Consider the following 18,075-nt stretch of genomic DNA (forward strand, 5'->3'; position numbering starts at 1 on the left):
TTTGACTCCAAGTGGTTACATCATCATCTTTCCATTCATCGTAATGTGTTTATGTCCTTTCGTGAATGTGTTTGTTAGATCCGGGGTATGTACTGTACCTCACACACACACACATGCTCGGTCCATGTGTATGTAAATGAGCATGCATACTTGGGACATACTTGGTATTCGCTTGTCTCCAACTGATCCCCAGAAAGGGATCGGGAGAGTTTCATGTGACAGGACCGTCCCTTTGGGGTAACTGTCACATACAACCAAAACATATGCATATTCCCTCCTCCTTGCTCATTTTCTGCCCCCTCCTCCTCCTCCCCGCTCATTTGGAAGTTAATAAAAGCGATCCTCCAGAGATGCACAGGCACTATCACAAGACCCCGTCAGTTTGATTCCAATCAACGCCGAGCGAACGCCAAAGGGAATCATGCCCGTCCCCAAGAAAGCAGGTAAGAAAACCATCCTCGCCTCACCTGAGCCTCTGTGAGGGACATTAAACCATGTGGCGTGAGAGTGAAAGCACCACCTGTTTGTCATTTTACAACCAACTTTTGTTACTACATCAAATAAAATGCAGGTAAGTTGTATTTAAAAGTCTTTTTTTTGTAATTCTGTAAGTCAGATTTTGGCAGGTCTGATGTTTTCCACACTTGTGGCCTCTCTTAACTCACATTTCCTTTTTTATTTATCTGTGTATCGCAATTTTTAAAAGCTTCACATTCAGATAACACGAATAATCATGTCATCTACAGACACAGGTGAACCGTGCACATATTATATTTTTATTCCACTCCAAGTGTGCCACAGCTTGAGCAGATAGAACTTGATTTATAGCTTGTCACCGGGGTTTCATTACCACTTGATTATGTCTTTCATATGTTGTTTATTGGATGTGGTTAAGTTACCTCATTCTGACCATCCCTGTAAATCAGGTCGCTGCCAAACATCCTTCCTCACCTTGGATTCTGCCAGTTTTCTCTCTGGCTCATTAATCATGTCATCATTGCGCATGAAGAGTCTCTCCCTCGGGGCGATTACGGTTTCGTCTACACTTGCGCCGTCGCTTGCTGAGTTCCCTTCTATGTCGCTGGCTCTTCTGCAATTTCAGAGCTCGTATTTCTGTCTGTCCCCTCCCTATGCACCTGTCTCAGCATGCTTGCTTACTCTCCCTTTCTCGCTACAACAGGTAGTTCGCTTCTTATTAAAATCTTTCGTCGGCCCCTTTTGCCGCTTTGGGATATTTCTAATACTCAGTGTTTCCCATTCCATAACAGCTTCCACAGCTCAGACAACTCCCATCGGGAGGCTCCCCCCCCCCCCCCTCCCCAACTCGGCCCAAATGTTACTAATCCCTCCTCTGGCAGCTACAGTAATGAAGTGTGAAATGCTGTACAGTGCTGTAATTCAAGTCCCAATCTCGGTTTTTATTTATGGCTGTTTGATTCTGCCATTATGTAACATGTGGCGTCCCTGGCCTGTGCACTCTGACTTCTCCTTAAGGATTTAGTACCATCAAAGGTTTAGTCACCACCACTGAAAGATTGAATTAGTGTGAAATATGGCAAGTCTAAAGAGCCGATGTGATTATCTAATGTTTGATGCATCCAAATAAGTTTGACGTGATTGAATAACATTCAGCTTTTACAAATCAGTCCCATTTCTTCTTCTATCAGCCCTTTAAAAAACCTCCTGAATTCTTCCTTTTAAGCAGAATCCTTCTTCCAAAAACTTACATCCATCTGGCTCTGCATCTCAAATGTGCGCTCATCATCATCCGCAGGGCCTCCAGCCAAGGAGTCTTGACGCTTGACAGGAAACCAGAGGGATGAGTCTGGACCCACGCCACCTCCGCTCATCTCTCTATCTCTCTCCCACCCCCTCCTCTTCTCACTATCGGCGCCTCTTCTGATCTCGCCGTCTCAGTGGGATGTTTCGAATCTGATCGCGCAGATAATGTAGCTCTGTCCCACTGAGCGGGGAATCTGGAGAGGGGGAAAAAGTCTACCTCACCAACGTCCAAAGCAAACAGTCTTCATGGAGCGTCAGGAGATCCGGTGTTGACCTTTTGGGCAGGGCCTCCCCTGCTGAGCTGTCCACTCATTTAAACATGCGCTCAGAAAGGACGAATCTGGTGTTTTGTATGGCGTCATTGATGTGGATCCGTACCAAAATCCAACACGGATTTACCTCACTGAAGATCCTTTTGAAGTTAAACACACTTATATATCCAACTCAGTTACCTGACACGTTTTGCTCAAACTCCTCTTGAGAAATAGCAACTTCACCGTGATATTCATCCCGACCTGATTGATGAGGTGTCTTTTTTTTATGGTCCCTGTGCCCTTAAATATTTTATGCCTCACACCTCTCTCTAGCATCCCACTCCATCTTGTGCATGTCTCTATTGCTGTGATGTCAAGTCATCAATCTTTTTGAGTATCTGTTTATCTCTCTGGGGTTTTCCTGTTGATCCCGTTGAGCGTGGACCGGCCTCTGCGGAGGGGCGGGGGGGGGGGGGGGGGGTTTAACCTCCACATCGGAGCCAGAGAGCTGGCATATCTCCCATCACCCCCCACCCAAATACTGCCAGCCTTGATATCTCACTCCAAGGTTACTCGAGGTGCTCGTTTCATTTCCATCAGATAGAATCATCTTATAGATTTGAAGATGAATTTATTTACAGTGTAGCATCCCCCCCACCTCTTCCCCCAGACATCTGTCCTCTAATCTTTCCTCAGTAATTCCTCTTAATGCCATGATGAGCCTGGCATTATTCCACGAGGCTGTTCTTCCATCATGTCCGTGTCTCACCTGCTGTGTTACTTTACGGGAGAGATCGGGGGAAGGAGGAGGAGAAAGACAGATGAAGTGATCTGTCACCGGCGTCTTTCTGCTCTACCAATTTCCAACGAAGGCTACATGACCTTCACTCTATCCCTCTCCGTCTTGCCAAACCCCTCTGTTCATCTGCTGTTCATCAGCGTTATGTACACCCGCTAATAATGTATGTACACTTTCCTCTGAAGTCATACAGGCTTGCTGCTGACACGTGGAGAATATCCAAACTGATATCTGGTCTGTAATTGGATCCTAAGCCTCAGTAGAGTCCAATTCATATTTCTGCATGCCCATTCAATTATCAAATTTTCTGGTGTTAGTGGCTTTAGTCAAGTAATTGTATTCAACATAATAGTCTCCTGCGTAACAGTAATTCTGTATATATTTAGGATTTTAATTACAGCCCCTAATGATACACAGTATTTTAGTCATTCAAGGAAGAGTGATTGATCTCTGCTCTTCAGCCACATTTGAAAGTATCACAGGCCAGCACACTTCAGGGAAAGCGACGCCATCCCTCTCACTCGCATCCGATGTTTGCAGATGTTATACCGGGCTCCCATAAGTCCGTCTGGTTGACATGCTGCTGGCGTCTTCCCTGACTGAGGGTCATTCATGCTGTGGAGGTTATGTTTCCTCGGGCTCAGCCATGTGTTCGGGATCGGCCGTCCCAGCTCAAAGAGCTGACTCTGCTCTTCTTGCACGTGGGTGTCAGCACAGTTAGAGTAAAAGAAAAAAAGGCATTCACTGCATTTATTTTATGTGATTACGACCATATAAAAGGCCGATCTATTGTATTCTGTCATAAAACAACCTACACATAACACACTTGTCCAAATATTCACAAAACATAAGACACAATGGAGCATGGACATGCAGAAATACAAAATGACTCAAATTATAAATAGTATATAACACAAATACAGTGTTATGCATAAAATTGAAGCATGACGCAATGATAAAATCACTAAAAGTTGCATCCAATCAACAGATCTCAGGCCTGTTTCATGTCAGTAGTCAGTAATAGTAGAGTCCCACTTTCCTCTCACATCTCCATGCACAGGGGTTCTATTTGATTAGTTAAACATGTCAAAATCAATACAAGAGGAATTTATCTCTTGTTGTAAATTGGATCTTGCGTGTTTGGTGAAAAGGGTTCCTGGATTCCTTTTCAATCTTTAATGTTCCAGTCATACGTTCAGTGTTTACTGCGTGAATTTCTGTTGGTGTTTCATAAGTAAGCAAACAGATCTTCCTTCCATTAAATTCAGCTAAAACCAGATGTTAACTCGTTTATCAGACAGATCATGTTAAACTAAGGTTACTGGAAAGTCAGATTAGTGCTATAATAGGGCTTTTACAATGATGGAAATGTAATGTGGTGATTGACGTCTTCTCATGTGCAAAAGTCAAAAGCACATTTACTGAAGTACTTTACCTCTGTACAATTTTTAAGTGCTTGTAGGATTAATTTTGCACTTTTTGCACTTTTACGCAACTTTATACTTCGACTCCACAACATTTTGGAGGCAAATATTGTACTTTTTACCCTACCGCACTCAAGATTTTACAGCATAAAACATATCATAATCTTATAAAATAGAGTGCATCATAACAGATTAAGCTATACCAGTGGTGGTTTATGACCCTTTACATCAAAGGAGTGTCTACTTGGAGCCACATTCAGATGTCTTTTAGTTGTTAGTTTAACCAAGGAAATAAAGAATTTTACTTCTCTCCATTTATTTGACAGATTTAGTTACTTAGCAGATTCATATTACTTATATAAAGTATAATCAACTAATGAATTCTGATGTATTTTTATAAATTAAGATACCCAGCAGAATATCAAGGAGTTAAAATTAGCCCCAACCTACTCAGCTGCGACATTAGAAATGTACACATTAATGTGTGAATAATTATAATCCAGTATATATAATGTATATTATCCTGAAATGGGCCATTCTGTATAATGATTATTCTTACATTTGGTACTTTAAGTATAATTTGATGCAAATACATAATAACAGAGTATTTCTACAATGTGATATTATCTATTAAGTAAAATATCTGAGTACTTCTTCCAACACTGTCACAAAACTCAGCGTCAAGGGTAAAAAGCTGTATCAGATGGTATTTTATCCTGATTTTATCTACTTCCATTCTGCATACTGAAGATATCGAGTCAATGACAAAACAAACCAGTACATTAAGAATACAAATTGAAGCAGTTAGTCGTCTATAAATTCTCTAGCAAATGGTTAATCTTTGTTATAACGTACAGATTTTTATTTTAAATTGTAATGTGGATGCTTAAGTTCCCAAAAATAAGACAAAAAACAAGAAATGGAGTAGCCATAAAAACTTGTGTCTTGTGTCTTATAGAGCTGCAACTAATTATTATTTTCATTATCGATTAACCTGTTGATTCTTTCTTTCTTTCTATTCTTTTGATTGAGCCATTTGTCTTTTGATATTTAAAATGTCAGGAAATGGTGAAAAATGTTGATCAATGTTTCCAAAAGCCCAAGATGCAACCTGAAATGTCTTTTTTTTTTTTTTATCCTGACCAACAATCCACAAGCCAAAGATATTCTATGATGATATATGTTATATTTTCTGACATTAAATTGGAAATGTTTGTGCAAAACTGGTGGTTAAGGTTATGTAAAAGCAAATATGTCTCATTTTAAGCAGAGAAGGCCTTTTTCTCATGCCTACAAATGCATTAACTACACAACCATGAGCTACAAGAAGCAGCCATATATGGAATCAGAGGAAAATTGAGGTTGTTCTGTCTAAATTTGGCAATAGCAAAGGACACACACACACAAATCTACGTAACGTTCTGATAGGTGAGTAAGAATGATGAGGAGTTAGTTGTCTGTGTGTGAAATCTGAGAAACGGTAACTTGAGCGCAGATGACCCACGCAGAGCGGTGACGGATGACCAGATCGGGGCCAGAATTGGATCACAGTTTTCTATGAATGTCAGAGGACTCGGTGTGACTCACCGACTGGAGGTGGAACAAACGAACAGAGATTACACACCAGCCCACGACATGACAAACATGCCCTCGGCGGTGTGAAGTAACAGCATCATACAGAAAGTATATTCTTAGGACGAGAGACTCCTCGCTGTCAGTGGCCATGGTGTGTGTCCTTCACTGTTGAATGCTTTGGGCCTCTGCATTCCTTACGTTGAAATCTAAACCTTGGCGGGCCCGGGGAAAAACTTCATGAATCAGTGCTAAGCTGACATCGCACACATACTTCTCTGTGATCTACTGTATGTTGAGAGCAGCAGGAGATTTACCGTAGATGAATGGTGGCCTGACAGAGGTATTGATGGAGGGAGAGAAAGATGAGATGGTTTTAAGTAGCTGGCTGGAGTTTACTTGTCGATGCCACCCCCCCTGAACGGTGTTGTGAATTTAAATTCTTTGTCATACGTGCCAATATGAGAAGAATCTGCCAAGAGAGGGCTTTATAAATCACGTCCTATTTAAAGTATCTCTTTGTCATATACACACACTGGGACAGATTTCAGTTAAATGACACATCATCTTTTTTCTTTTACAGGAAGAAAAAACAACGGTGCTGCAGAAGGTAAAGAGCAACACGGGGTGCCTTGTAAATCACCAAATGATAATAAGATCCATTCATTAAAGGATAATGTTGGCGATTTTCAATATTTTGAAAACGGACTGATCTACTTACAAGTATTGTGAGCCTGATATATCTTATTCATCTGTGCCATAGACCTCTATTGTTGTCCAAAAACTATTAAAAAGGCATCTGTGAGCCACATGGATGCCATGGGTGATACGTTCCTTCATTATGAAGATTACAGCCACATTAGTTTGTTTAGAAATGGCTCCAAAGACTAAAAACAGCGATCACATTTTCAGTCTCCAGACAGTAGTTGTGTGTAAGGCTTACAGAGCTTCACTAGCTTGTTGTGCTACGTATCACAACCTCTTGGAGGTCTATGGCACAGAGGAATAAGATATATCAGACTTTGGATACACACACAATACTTGCAAGTAGTGGTAGTAGTACTTGTTGACAATAATAAAAATATAGAAAATCGCCGGCCTAATCCTTTAAATTAAATAGATGTTGTCATGTAAATTTGATAAACCATTCATGATAAAGTTTAATGCATTTCATTCTCTTGTTATCTTTTTATCTTTCCTGTCCATCACCTCAGAAAAGCGACCTCCATATGAGCCAAATATCCCTGAACCAACCACCAGGGCAGACTTCATGAAATGTAAGCCTCTCTTATATATATATATATATATATATATATATATATAATTTAAATAGTGAAAATTTACATTTAGGTTAGAGTTAACAGGTTAATAAATCAATTAATTACAAATAAGGGATGAAGAGTTCATCACTTAAAGACAGATTTTTTGAATTTATTTACATATTTAATGAACATTTAACCTTTTAACTAGATTGAATACCATTTTCAGTACTTTTATCATTTCATTATGTATTTAATCTGCCTATTTAAATGTAAATGTACCATGTATAATGTTAAACATATGTGTTAATCAACCAATTAACACAAACTAGCAAACAATCTATGTTAATTAGACAACATGCTAATGCAGGGAAATGTATTTTAGAGAAAAGATAATCTATTAAACAGAAAGTTTAGAATTTTATATTTAAAGGAGCAACAAGTACTTTTGTAATAAATACAGATTGTTAATACAGTATTTTAGCGAATACCTGAATTAGGTACAAAATATAATCCAATCACTGCTTATAATGGTAATCAATTTGAAACATGAATTTAACATACATCTCGAATTTCGATTCAGAACCAGATACACAATTTTAAATTCTTAAACAGGAAGTTAACCCTAATCCTACCCCTAACCCTAATCTACAGCTTTTCCGTGCTTGACTTGAATTATCTTGTTAAAATCTCATTAAGTTCCCACTTTCTGCTTGTATTTTTCTCTCTCTATTCATACAGATTGGTTCCCACTCTCCATGGATGATAAAACTGCACAGAAACTGTTGTGGATTTCAGAGGCCGGCGCCAAGGTGGCTCGTACCTCAGATGCGGTCTGTCCGTATCCCACCAGACCTGAGAGATACGAACACTCACCGCAGGTAGGCCTGGCTATGCTCATAGGAAACAACCTGAATTCAGGGTTTAATCACATCTACAGTCTTATTTTCATTGGTCTCAATAATAGTAACAGTGTCACACAGCCAAACCAAGACTTTTAAATCAGTCACACAGATCCACATGTTGCTTGGAGAGGTTTGATACCTTTAATTTAACAATAGGTTTTAATTTATGCAAACACAGTTTACTTGTCTGCCTTTATTGCTGTGATTTTAAAACATCATTTTATGTCCTCAGTTCATTACTCATGTTAGACTCCTTCAGTAGTGGGAGAAGTACTCACATCCTTTAATTAAGTAAAAGTGCCAATAAAACCATGTAGAAATACTCCATTACAAGTAATTGTCCCTCATTTTAAATCCGACCTGAGAAACTTGAGCTACGTTTAACTACAACTAAAAGTCATAAAATAAATCTGAGGGGGGTCGTGGGATGAATGGAGTAGCAAGAGAAAAAAGTTCTGCTACACATATTTGTATTTGTTGTTTTTTGGGACTTTTTCTGGTTAATTTAAATGAAAACTATCTAAGAAGTTTAGATGAGAAATACTTATTTGGTTGACCTTCTAAAAACTCCCCAAGTAGACACCCTTCCTTTGTACGGGGTCACAAGCCAAAAAGGTTGGGAACCAGTGATAAATCCTAATCTTTTATAATGCATTATATTTTATAAGATTATGATATATTTTTGATGTAAAATCGTACTGTGGAGAGGAACTAGTAACTACAGCTGTTAAGTAAGTGCAGTTGAGTAAAAAGTAAAATATTTCCCTATTAAAACGAAGGGGAGTAGACGTATAAAGTGGAGTAAAAGTACTTCAGTAGTGTACTGAAGTGCAGTACTTGAGTAAATGCACCAGTTACTTTTCACCACTGGTCTCCTCATACACATATTTGGGGGTCCTGGTTTATCTCCTGCAGTTATTTCACAACACATTGTCAGTGCTCACAGTGCAGTTCTTTAGTATATTATCTAAATCTTTTACTTGACTTAAACTGGACAGTAACTCATCCTATTTCCTGTCTCCTTTAGGTCCTGTGTAAAGAGAACCTGCTGGGCTCTCGAGGATACTGGGAGGTGGACTACGACGGCTGGGTGGTGATCGGGGTGGTCGGTGAGAGCTCACCCAGGAAGGGCCACGAAGGGCCCTGCGGCCTCGGGGAGAACAGCGGCTCCTGGGGCGTCGGCTGGTCAGGCTCCTGCTACCAAGTCTGGCACAACGGCGAGAACGTGGACGTGCAGCTCCCCATGACCTCCTGCATGGGCGTCTACGTCGACCAACCCGCCGGCATCATCAAGTTCCTCTTGGTGGAGGGAGAAGGCGAGAAGGAGGTGCGGCTCATTCACAAGTTCAAAGTCAACATCCAGGAGAAGATTTTCCCCGGGTTTTGGGTTGGCACAAATTCGCACTGTCTTATTCGGAAAAAGGATCAGTGACACAGCAGCAGGTTTAGCATGCATGGAGACGAGCGGCTAGTAGTGTAAATTTAAGAAGGTGTCGGGAGGTTTGGGGAACAAGTGTGGGGAGCTGCAAAGCTGAACTGAAGCGTGTCATGATGACATCTTTATAGATTGTGTTTGCTTTCTCAGGCGCATGAGGGAAGCTTATTCGCTTCACATATATATATATATATATCCGATAATACCAAACTATTTTATTTACTATTGTGTATCTAGTCGTGTATTTTAGTTTATTTATCTTAGAAAAGCATGCAAAGCCTTACACACAGGACTTTGCATGTGCTAGAGTGCTTGTATCTTTTTCTATGTGCCAAATGTAGTCAATAAATTCAACCATTGTGTAAAAACACTGACGCCGTCCATTGTATCTGTGTTACTGAGTATCTTCTCATATACAGTAGAGCACTGAGGCCATCTAGTGGCTGCTAATAATACTGCATCCTTAAACGTTCCCATAATCATACAAGAAGTCTTTTCTCTTGGTGTTTGCTCCTTTATTTGAAACATAAAAGTACTTAACGGAACATTTATTTGTTTTTGAAATGTCAGAGATTGACATTTTTTTCTCCTTTCAAAATCAACCCATCTCTCTCTCTCTCTCTCTCTCTCTCATACACACACTTTCTCATTCATTCAATCATTTCAACAAGATATCTGGAGCAAAAAAAAAAAAAAAAAAAAAAAAGAAAAAACAGAAAAACAATACCATCCCCTATAACTCAGTATTGATTTACAATCATTCTATCAGTCAGTCATTCGTTGGCAAAAAGTAAATGTACAAATAGGCATGTTATAAGGAGGTGCTGGTGTCCTCCACTCACATTTTGAAGAGCCCCAAGCTTCATGTAAAGCCAGACGTTTCTCTAGTTTTTACCCCTTTTTTAGGACTAGATTGATTTTTTTTTTTTTTTTGGGGTGGGGGGGGGTGACAACTGGCCTGTTGATCAACTTACTCATTAAACGATGGGAGCAATGCAGACAGAAATCTCACATGTGGTCCTGGGAGATCTCTGGCTCCAGTCCTCCATGCTAACACTTCAGTATATACTGTGCTAAATGACGGCAGGGACATACAGTAGTGATGAGTTACAGATTTTATGCCATTAACTCCTTACAAATGTAGATAATGTAATTTTTGGAATATTGTTTTGTGAAAAATAACATACAGAATCTTCTTTATGGAAATAAAAGCATCCCGTCATCCACTGTTTTGACTTCCTATGAATAAAGATACAGTAATGTCACTCCTGCTAGTTCCAAATATTCAAGAAATGGTTCAACATTTGGGGAAATTCTCCTTTTTGCCGTCTTTCCAAGAGTTAGAAGAGAAGAGCGATACTACTCTCATGTTTGTGCATTGAGTATTGAGCTAGAGCTGGAAGACAGTTAGCTTAGTTTAGCTTAGCTTAGCATAAAGATTGGAAGCAAAGGGAAAACGGCTAACCTGGATCTGTCCAAAGTTCAAAAATACACCTACCAACACATCAAAAGATCAGTAATTAACACATATCTTGTTTGTTTAAGCTGTACACAAACAGAAATGTAAAAACGACAGTGTGTGCTACTAAGGGGAAGTTGAGTACTTTAACTATTTTTTGGCGAACAGCAACCAGGTGCAGTGAGCTACAAAAGTCTTGCTGTCATCACAATTAAGTTACAAGACAACCAGCAGTATAGCCAGCTGCAAAGCAGTGCTAGGTGGATGGATTAACGCTAACTGTTGTTCATCAAGAAATACTTACTGCATGTAACGTCCCATAAAACCGTAACTTGACATCTTTATACAACAGTTTGTGTATATTTAAACAATGTGTTAATAGTGAAGTCTAGAGGTGCTGGTAGGGATATTTTTGAACTTTGGGTAGGGCTAGGCTACCTGTTTCCTCCTGCTTCCTGTCTTTAAGATGAGCTAAGCTAAGCTAGGCTAAGCTAAGCTAATCATCTACGAGCTCTAGCTCCAAACTCAACGCACAAACATGAGAGTGGTATCCATCTTCTAATCTAATTCTTGGAAAGAAAACAAATAAGTGCTTTCCCCCCACATGTTTAAGCCTTTAAGCTAATTTTGTATCATGTTTCCAAAAACCTTTAAAGGTGCAGTGTGTAGAATCTAGTGGAATCTACCAGAACAGACCTAAATGGAATATGATATTCATAAATATGTTTTAATTAGTGTATAATCACCAGAAAATGAGAATCGTTGTTTTCATTGAGGCCTTTATATGTACAGGAAGCCCGCCACGTTTCTACAGTAGCCCAGAACAGACAAACCAAATAGTGGCTCTAGAGAGGGCCTTTCGTGTTTTTCATGAGTTTTGTGGCCACCGTAGGTTCTCCTAGATGCTTGGAAGGGGAGGGTGAGGAGAGGGGTAACCAGTTTGTTGCAATCTGCAAACTCACCACTAGATGCCACTAAATCCTACACACTGCACCTTTAAGTTTCCAACACCAAAATGCCACATTTTGCCACATACGGTTTCATTTATGATAAACTAAGCTGATAAATGAATTAGTAGCTTTAGCGCTAATAATATCAATCAACAAAGCATCTGCTATAAAGTTAGCATGGAGCAACCGGACACATCAATCAACCCGGGTACAGGTAGCTGGCGCCTAAAAGTTCTCATCACTTCACAGGTAATTTGACCAAACGGCAAACTTCCCAAAAACTCAAGGTTCGTAACATTCGCCCGTGCCAGTTACACTATTAAACTCCCTGTTTTAGTGTCCTTGTGGGTCACAATGCGCACATCTTGAGGTCCAATCCTAATGTAGTGTTGGGGGGGACGTGTAGTAGCTAGTACTGTGAAATGTGTAGTGATGAGGTGGGTAGGTATAGTGTTGAGAACGTTATTAGTGTTCATAACAACATTTCTTTTTGTCAATTACTCCTCGAAGCATGTGCCGTTAATTTTGGTTAATGAGAAATAAAATGGAGGTACTAGCTTTTACACCGTTTCACATACTGAACGTCACATCTGCCAGCCAACCCAGGTCGCCTCCTGTCACGACAACTTCTCTCCACGTTTCCTTTGCTCTCTTATTCTCTCGCTCTTATTCCTTTCTCTTTCTCTCTCTCGCTCTCTCTTGCTCTCTCTCTCTCTCTCTCTCTCTCTCAGTGCTTGAGGGAGAAGTCTCCTGTGTTGAGACGGGGCCGAGGCAAGGCCCCAAACATTTCTGTCCCATCGGTGGCTCCGGGGGCCAGTAGGGCCTTCATACTGGCAGCAATATGCTCCAGGTCGGCACAGCCCACCTGAAGGACAAACAAATACAGGGACTGTATGTTAACACGGCACAGGAGGAAATACAAAACAGACACAAAATTCAATAAAACTTCCTTCGTTTTTCTGCTCAATTCTGTTATTTTTTATGGTGTTGGACATTCTGAAATGTTACTTGTAAAATATTTGCCCAGCACGACCTCACACAAATGTCACACACACTTTAACGGTCACATGAACTGATGGAGCCGTCGTGGCCATTAGTTGGTGCATCAGAATACTGAGAGCTGAATAGTTTCTTTGTCTTCGTCTTTAGACAGCATAAAATATGTCAGGATCAACTGACACCAAAAAAAAAAAAAAACAACATAAAAACAAAACACAACAGCCTGCTTAATTACCGATTCACAATCAGGATGTCTGTTTTCTGCATTTCAATTAAGATGGTGTAAACCAATTATATGTGAGATTTCTTTTTTAATTAATTCTTAAATTAACAAGTCTATTTGATGGAAAAACATTCAGACACTCGTGTCATGGGAGGACACATCAGAAAGCTTCCGCTGACCCATTTTGCTTTCAGATGTATTAAAGAATAATATCTGCAGCTGATATGTGCAGATATTCTGAATCAGAGAAGATATTAAAGCCGTGTCATGTCTTATTTAGTTACTGTTTGATTGGATTTAGGATTGTTAGTGACTAGTTATATGGTATGGACAGAATTTCAAGACGATAATACACGGCAGCACTTTTTTTAAAATTATAACATAATAATTATGTGATAACAGGTCAGTACTAGAGTTTTCATATTGATGCACCAGCGGTCTGTACCACAGAGCAAGTTGAACTTAAAGCCCTTTTCACTGTGCTGTCAACTGTGACAGGAACATGGTTAAATCTTTTGTCATTAATTCAAAACAGTGTCCTTAATCTCACTGTCAGACACGTCCACTGACGACCAGTTTGGAGCTTTGGCCTCTGAAGACAGTCTGAGGGAAATATCTGACAGTCAGAAATTTTAAGTAAGTCCAGTTTTTTGAATGAAGTTTAGGAAGAAAACTCATTCTTAATACGTCCAAGGCACACAAAAACCAAAACGATGAAGGTGAAATGAAATAGAAGTTTGTGTGAATTTGCTGCATTTCCAACATGTCAGCGATGTAGATGGATGACCAGTTGATGGCGTTTTTCTATTTACATCGTAGCGCTGATATCGTAAAGTCTGACACAGATTGTGAACAAGATTTTATTATAGGCGTCTCACACAATGAGACATATAATAAACCTACACCATCGTTGTTGTCATGCAGTCTAAAGGCGCCTTTAGTCTGGTTCTCCTCTGGTTACAATCCTGGATTAACTCTGAGATTACCGTTCCAGCTGTGATCATGTTCATGTTCTTATATACATGAAACATCAACAGAACAGGAAGTTAATATGACAACAGATGAAACTGTGATACCTCTGATATTAAGCGAGTTCAAATGCATATCAGGGCTGCAGCTAACGATTGTTTTCATTATAGTTTAATCTACCGATTATTTTTTCAATTAATCGATGAATCCTTTATTCTAGAAAATGTCAGGAATATAATAATGGAAAATCTGTCCATTAATTTCCCAGAACCCGAGAAAATCTTGTTTTATTCGACCAACTCAAAGATATTAACTTTATATTGATATAAAACACAGAAAAGTAGAAAATCTTCACATTTGAAAAGCTGGAACCAGATGATTTTTTTGTGTTTTTTGGTTGAAAAATTACCAAATAGATTAATCAATTATTAAAATTGTCGCCATTTACTTAACTTGAACAGCTGTTGAAAAGCTAGGAATAATACCCGAATATAAGTGTGTGAATTATTACATAAGCCTTTTTAAATACGGTCAGCATTTCCAACATGTTTAGTCTACTATGAGAAAATGAATAGATAACCCGAATGGATGATCCATTTATTATCTAAAGTGTGTGCTCTTTTGAAGTAATGCACATAACAAACTGTTCACTGCTGGAGCAGAAAACTACAGATACGATATAAAAAAAACCCTGAAGAAGAGTCATTAATCAACTTAGGTTGATCAGACTGAATGTTGTGCATTTATAATTTACTTACTTACCCATGTATAGAGTTTTTTTCCCGATAAAAGGTGACAGTTAGTGAACTTCACACATCCAATTATCACCTCATTGATTCTAAAAAGATCCTGAGTTGCAGAGATGCAAGTAAAACCTGTTTGTTACCAGAAACATGACATTGTTAGTGTGGTAAGTTATGTCTCTGTTTGTTATAAACCCTGTTTTAAACCCTTTCTATCACTGATTATTTATCATGATAATCAAAGTGTCTGCTGAACTATAAAAAATGTCCCTCTTGCTCTTTATGAACTGTCACTTTGTTGTTAACTCAGTACTTTTGTCCGTGTCAGGATCCTGTTGCAATGATGACTCATGAGTCATTTTGTTGTTTCAGCAAAAATGCCAAACATTTCCTGGTTGCAGCTTCTCAAATATGAGGATTTGAAGCTTTTCTGCATCATGCATCACAGTAAAGTAAATTTCCTCAGACTTTAAACTGTTGATCAGACATCACTATGGGCTCTTTCATTGTTTTCTGACATTTTATAGACAAAAAGATTACTCGAGGAAATAATCAACAGTTGAAAATAATCATTAGTTGTAACCCTTGCTGCTTGTTCACACATTTTGACTTGATCCTCTGAAACGAACCTGCGCTGAAGCAGTCGAGTCGTGCGGCAAAGGTTAGAAGATCTGAGTTAAGCCCAAAGACAGCTGGTTTACCCGCTAATCTGGCTTTGTAATCTCCGCATGTACACCAGCTTTGTACTTGTGTGTAAAAAAAAATGATACGTGCTCACCCGTTCTCCGCTGTTGCTGTCTCCCGGAGCCGCTCTGTTTCCTCCTCTGCATCCCCACACGGGCACAGATACGGGCAGAGAGCGGGCCAGAGCCATGGGGTGGGCGTGCCGGGACGAGTACGCGGCCTGACCCATGGCCATGCTGCGCGAGGGCGGAGGAGCGTCCTCACTCAACGAGCCTGGGACACAGGTAGAGAAATAAATAAATGTGAAATCCACGGATCCGGGCGCACACACACACACGTCTGCACATCACATTCTTACCATCGGTGCTCTCCTCCTCGCCGTCAGACTCGAAAAACGGCTCACAGTCGCGAGACAGAGAGTCCTCGTCCATGGAGAAGACGCCTGAAACGGAACGACGACGATGTAAACCCTCGGAGTCAACACATGTCAAAGCGACACATGAACGACATCAATCCTCACCTGCGCTTTCGTTCCCGTAAGGTCTCCTCTCATCCATGTCCTCCTCCTCTTCCTCGTCCTCACATTCTTCTTCCAAATCCACGATCCCAGATCTCTGTCTCCCCTGCTCGGTGGCCTCCAGCGCGCTCTTCTCCCGCTCCCGTTCTCCGTTACCGTTTTGCCCGCCGCCTTGCCCGGGAGCACCTGAGCTGTAGATTGACGGGTAGCTTTGGGAATATCTTCCATTGGGGCTGACTCCGCCCACCCCGCCGTCCCCTGTAAAGCTCTGAAAACAAAAGAATCACGTTATGAATGTGAGCTTTTTTTTTTGAATGAATACCACAACAAAGTTTGCAGCACAGGCAGGTCACTCACCCCCCTGTGTCCGGGGTCAGAGGTCAGGTCAACCACCAGCTTGGTTCCTCCCTCTCCCCCCGCCTGGCGTGTGTGCCTTTGGGCTGTTAGCATGGTCGTAGAGTGCAGCACGCCGATGTCATCTATGTAGCGGCGTGCAGACTCAGCGAGAAACCCTTGACCCCATACATTATAGGAGAAATCCCCCTCCCTCGGAAAGGCACTGCTGCTCTCCCGTTTCCTCACCCCATCTCCGTCTCCGGCCGACGACCGGAACTTCTTACACGCTGTAAGGATGGCCAGGTCGCAGCCAGACTTTTGGCAATACGTTTCCGCAGCAGAAAGTAGTGCCAGCCAGCTTTCTTTGTGGTTGTCTGGGATCTCGGGTTCGGATGACTGGTTGATGGAGGCCATAACGGTGCTAAGAAGTGTTTACAGCTTTTCTTTAAATGGACTGACCTGATGAAAGAACTGAGTGATGCTGATGAATGATGAAGAGGTTTCAGACTAATCAGAAGCTTGGATAATGGTTAGGGCACCAAACTTGAATATGAACTTTGGTGGCTCTTTGCGTTGTGGCGGCGTAGCTTTCCTTTTACCCAAAATCGCTGAAATCTGTATCTTCTGTTTTGCTGGTGTATTTTTTTTTTTTGCACTGGTGAAGATGCAGAAGGGGGGGAATTTTTGATCAATCAGGTAAAGAGGCACAAGGTGACTTCAAGATATGATATAGTGGGTGATGTCCTTACACACTGGAGAGCCAGGGGAGAGAAGAGATGGTGCCAAGTTGCTGGTGATACCTGGAATTAAAACATAAAAAAAAAACAAATCAAGGTTAACTGTCACTAATTGCTTCTCTATGTAAGGTTTATCCATTAGGACTGATTGCACACGTTTAAATATATGCAGATAAACACATAAGCACAACCTGGATCAACTAAATCTGTCCTCAGATTGTCGCAGCCCCCACCACCTCTATGAGCTGCTTGACACCAAACCAATGCTAACTACTGTAGCTACTGTAGCTTTCTTATGACCATGCACTCGGTTGAATCCACTTTACAGACATGCCATCCTTTCTAGATATGATTTTGCGTAGTTTAAAACTGCATATCGAGGACTTTTCTGCACGGTCGCTGCCGTTGCTGCAGCTGTTGTTGTTGATCTTGTTGTTTATTCAGTGTTGTGTGCAGCCTGCTCATGATGGAACCACATTTCACCTCCATTTTTCAGGCTTTAGCAGGAGCCCAGCCGAGAAGTATAAATTACAGAAACGAGGGGAGACGTTCACCCACCTGTTCAGTTTCTTTGTTCCACGTTGCCAGGTATTAATCGATCTCAAACTTTACTTATTTTTAATCAAACGTATTCTGCCTTCTCCCACGGTTTCTCTCCCCTAGCTAGAGCTCTTCACCAGCGGCAAGCTAGCAGTGATTGATAGCAGCTTTTTCCGGTTAAGGATTTCACAATAAAAGCAGTGATGATGAACAGGCAATTTTTGTGTCGGATAATTAAACTCAGCAAGGGGGGGTGGCACAATAACACTAACCCTAACCCAGGATTATATAGGCCTAGCCTAATTATTGATATTATATTTCCGATTTAAAGGATCAGTGTGTAAGATTTAGTTAGATTCACATTTAAGATGAAATTATTCACAATTTTGAGCTGTAAAACAGTGTAGTGTTGTAGTTTGATAGTTGTACCAGTCATGGCATAACATTCTTATGTTAAGATGGTTATACACTAATGACAACATACTTAT

At 40.5% G+C, this 18,075-nt stretch overlaps 2 protein-coding genes across 2 annotated transcripts; one reads left to right on the forward strand and one right to left on the reverse strand.

Annotated features, from left to right (window-relative positions):
- Window positions 1-348: 348 nt before the first annotated feature.
- zgc:195001 (uncharacterized protein LOC567531 homolog) lies at window positions 349-9,800 on the forward strand. The gene is made up of 5 exons (XM_044330693.1): window positions 349-443; window positions 6,415-6,441; window positions 7,046-7,108; window positions 7,832-7,971; window positions 9,023-9,800. Exons 1-5 carry the CDS (start codon window positions 422-424, stop codon window positions 9,425-9,427), a joined length of 657 nt encoding a protein of 218 aa, XP_044186628.1. The 5' UTR covers window positions 349-421; the 3' UTR covers window positions 9,428-9,800.
- Window positions 9,801-10,670: 870 nt separating this feature from the next.
- Window positions 10,671-17,750, reverse strand: akt1s1 (AKT1 substrate 1 (proline-rich)). The gene is made up of 6 exons (XM_044330692.1): window positions 17,606-17,750; window positions 16,332-17,110; window positions 15,978-16,242; window positions 15,816-15,899; window positions 15,552-15,730; window positions 10,671-12,704 (listed from the first exon to the last, which is right to left on the reverse strand). The coding sequence occupies exons 2-6, from the start codon at window positions 16,722-16,724 to the stop codon at window positions 12,567-12,569; spliced, it is 1,059 nt and encodes a 352-aa protein (XP_044186627.1). The 5' UTR covers window positions 16,725-17,110; window positions 17,606-17,750; the 3' UTR covers window positions 10,671-12,566.
- Window positions 17,751-18,075: the final 325 nt, after the last annotated feature.

The sequence above is a fragment of the Thunnus albacares genome, chromosome 17 (assembly GCF_914725855.1).
Source record: "Thunnus albacares chromosome 17, fThuAlb1.1, whole genome shotgun sequence".
NCBI lineage: Eukaryota > Metazoa > Chordata > Actinopteri > Scombriformes > Scombridae > Thunnus > Thunnus albacares.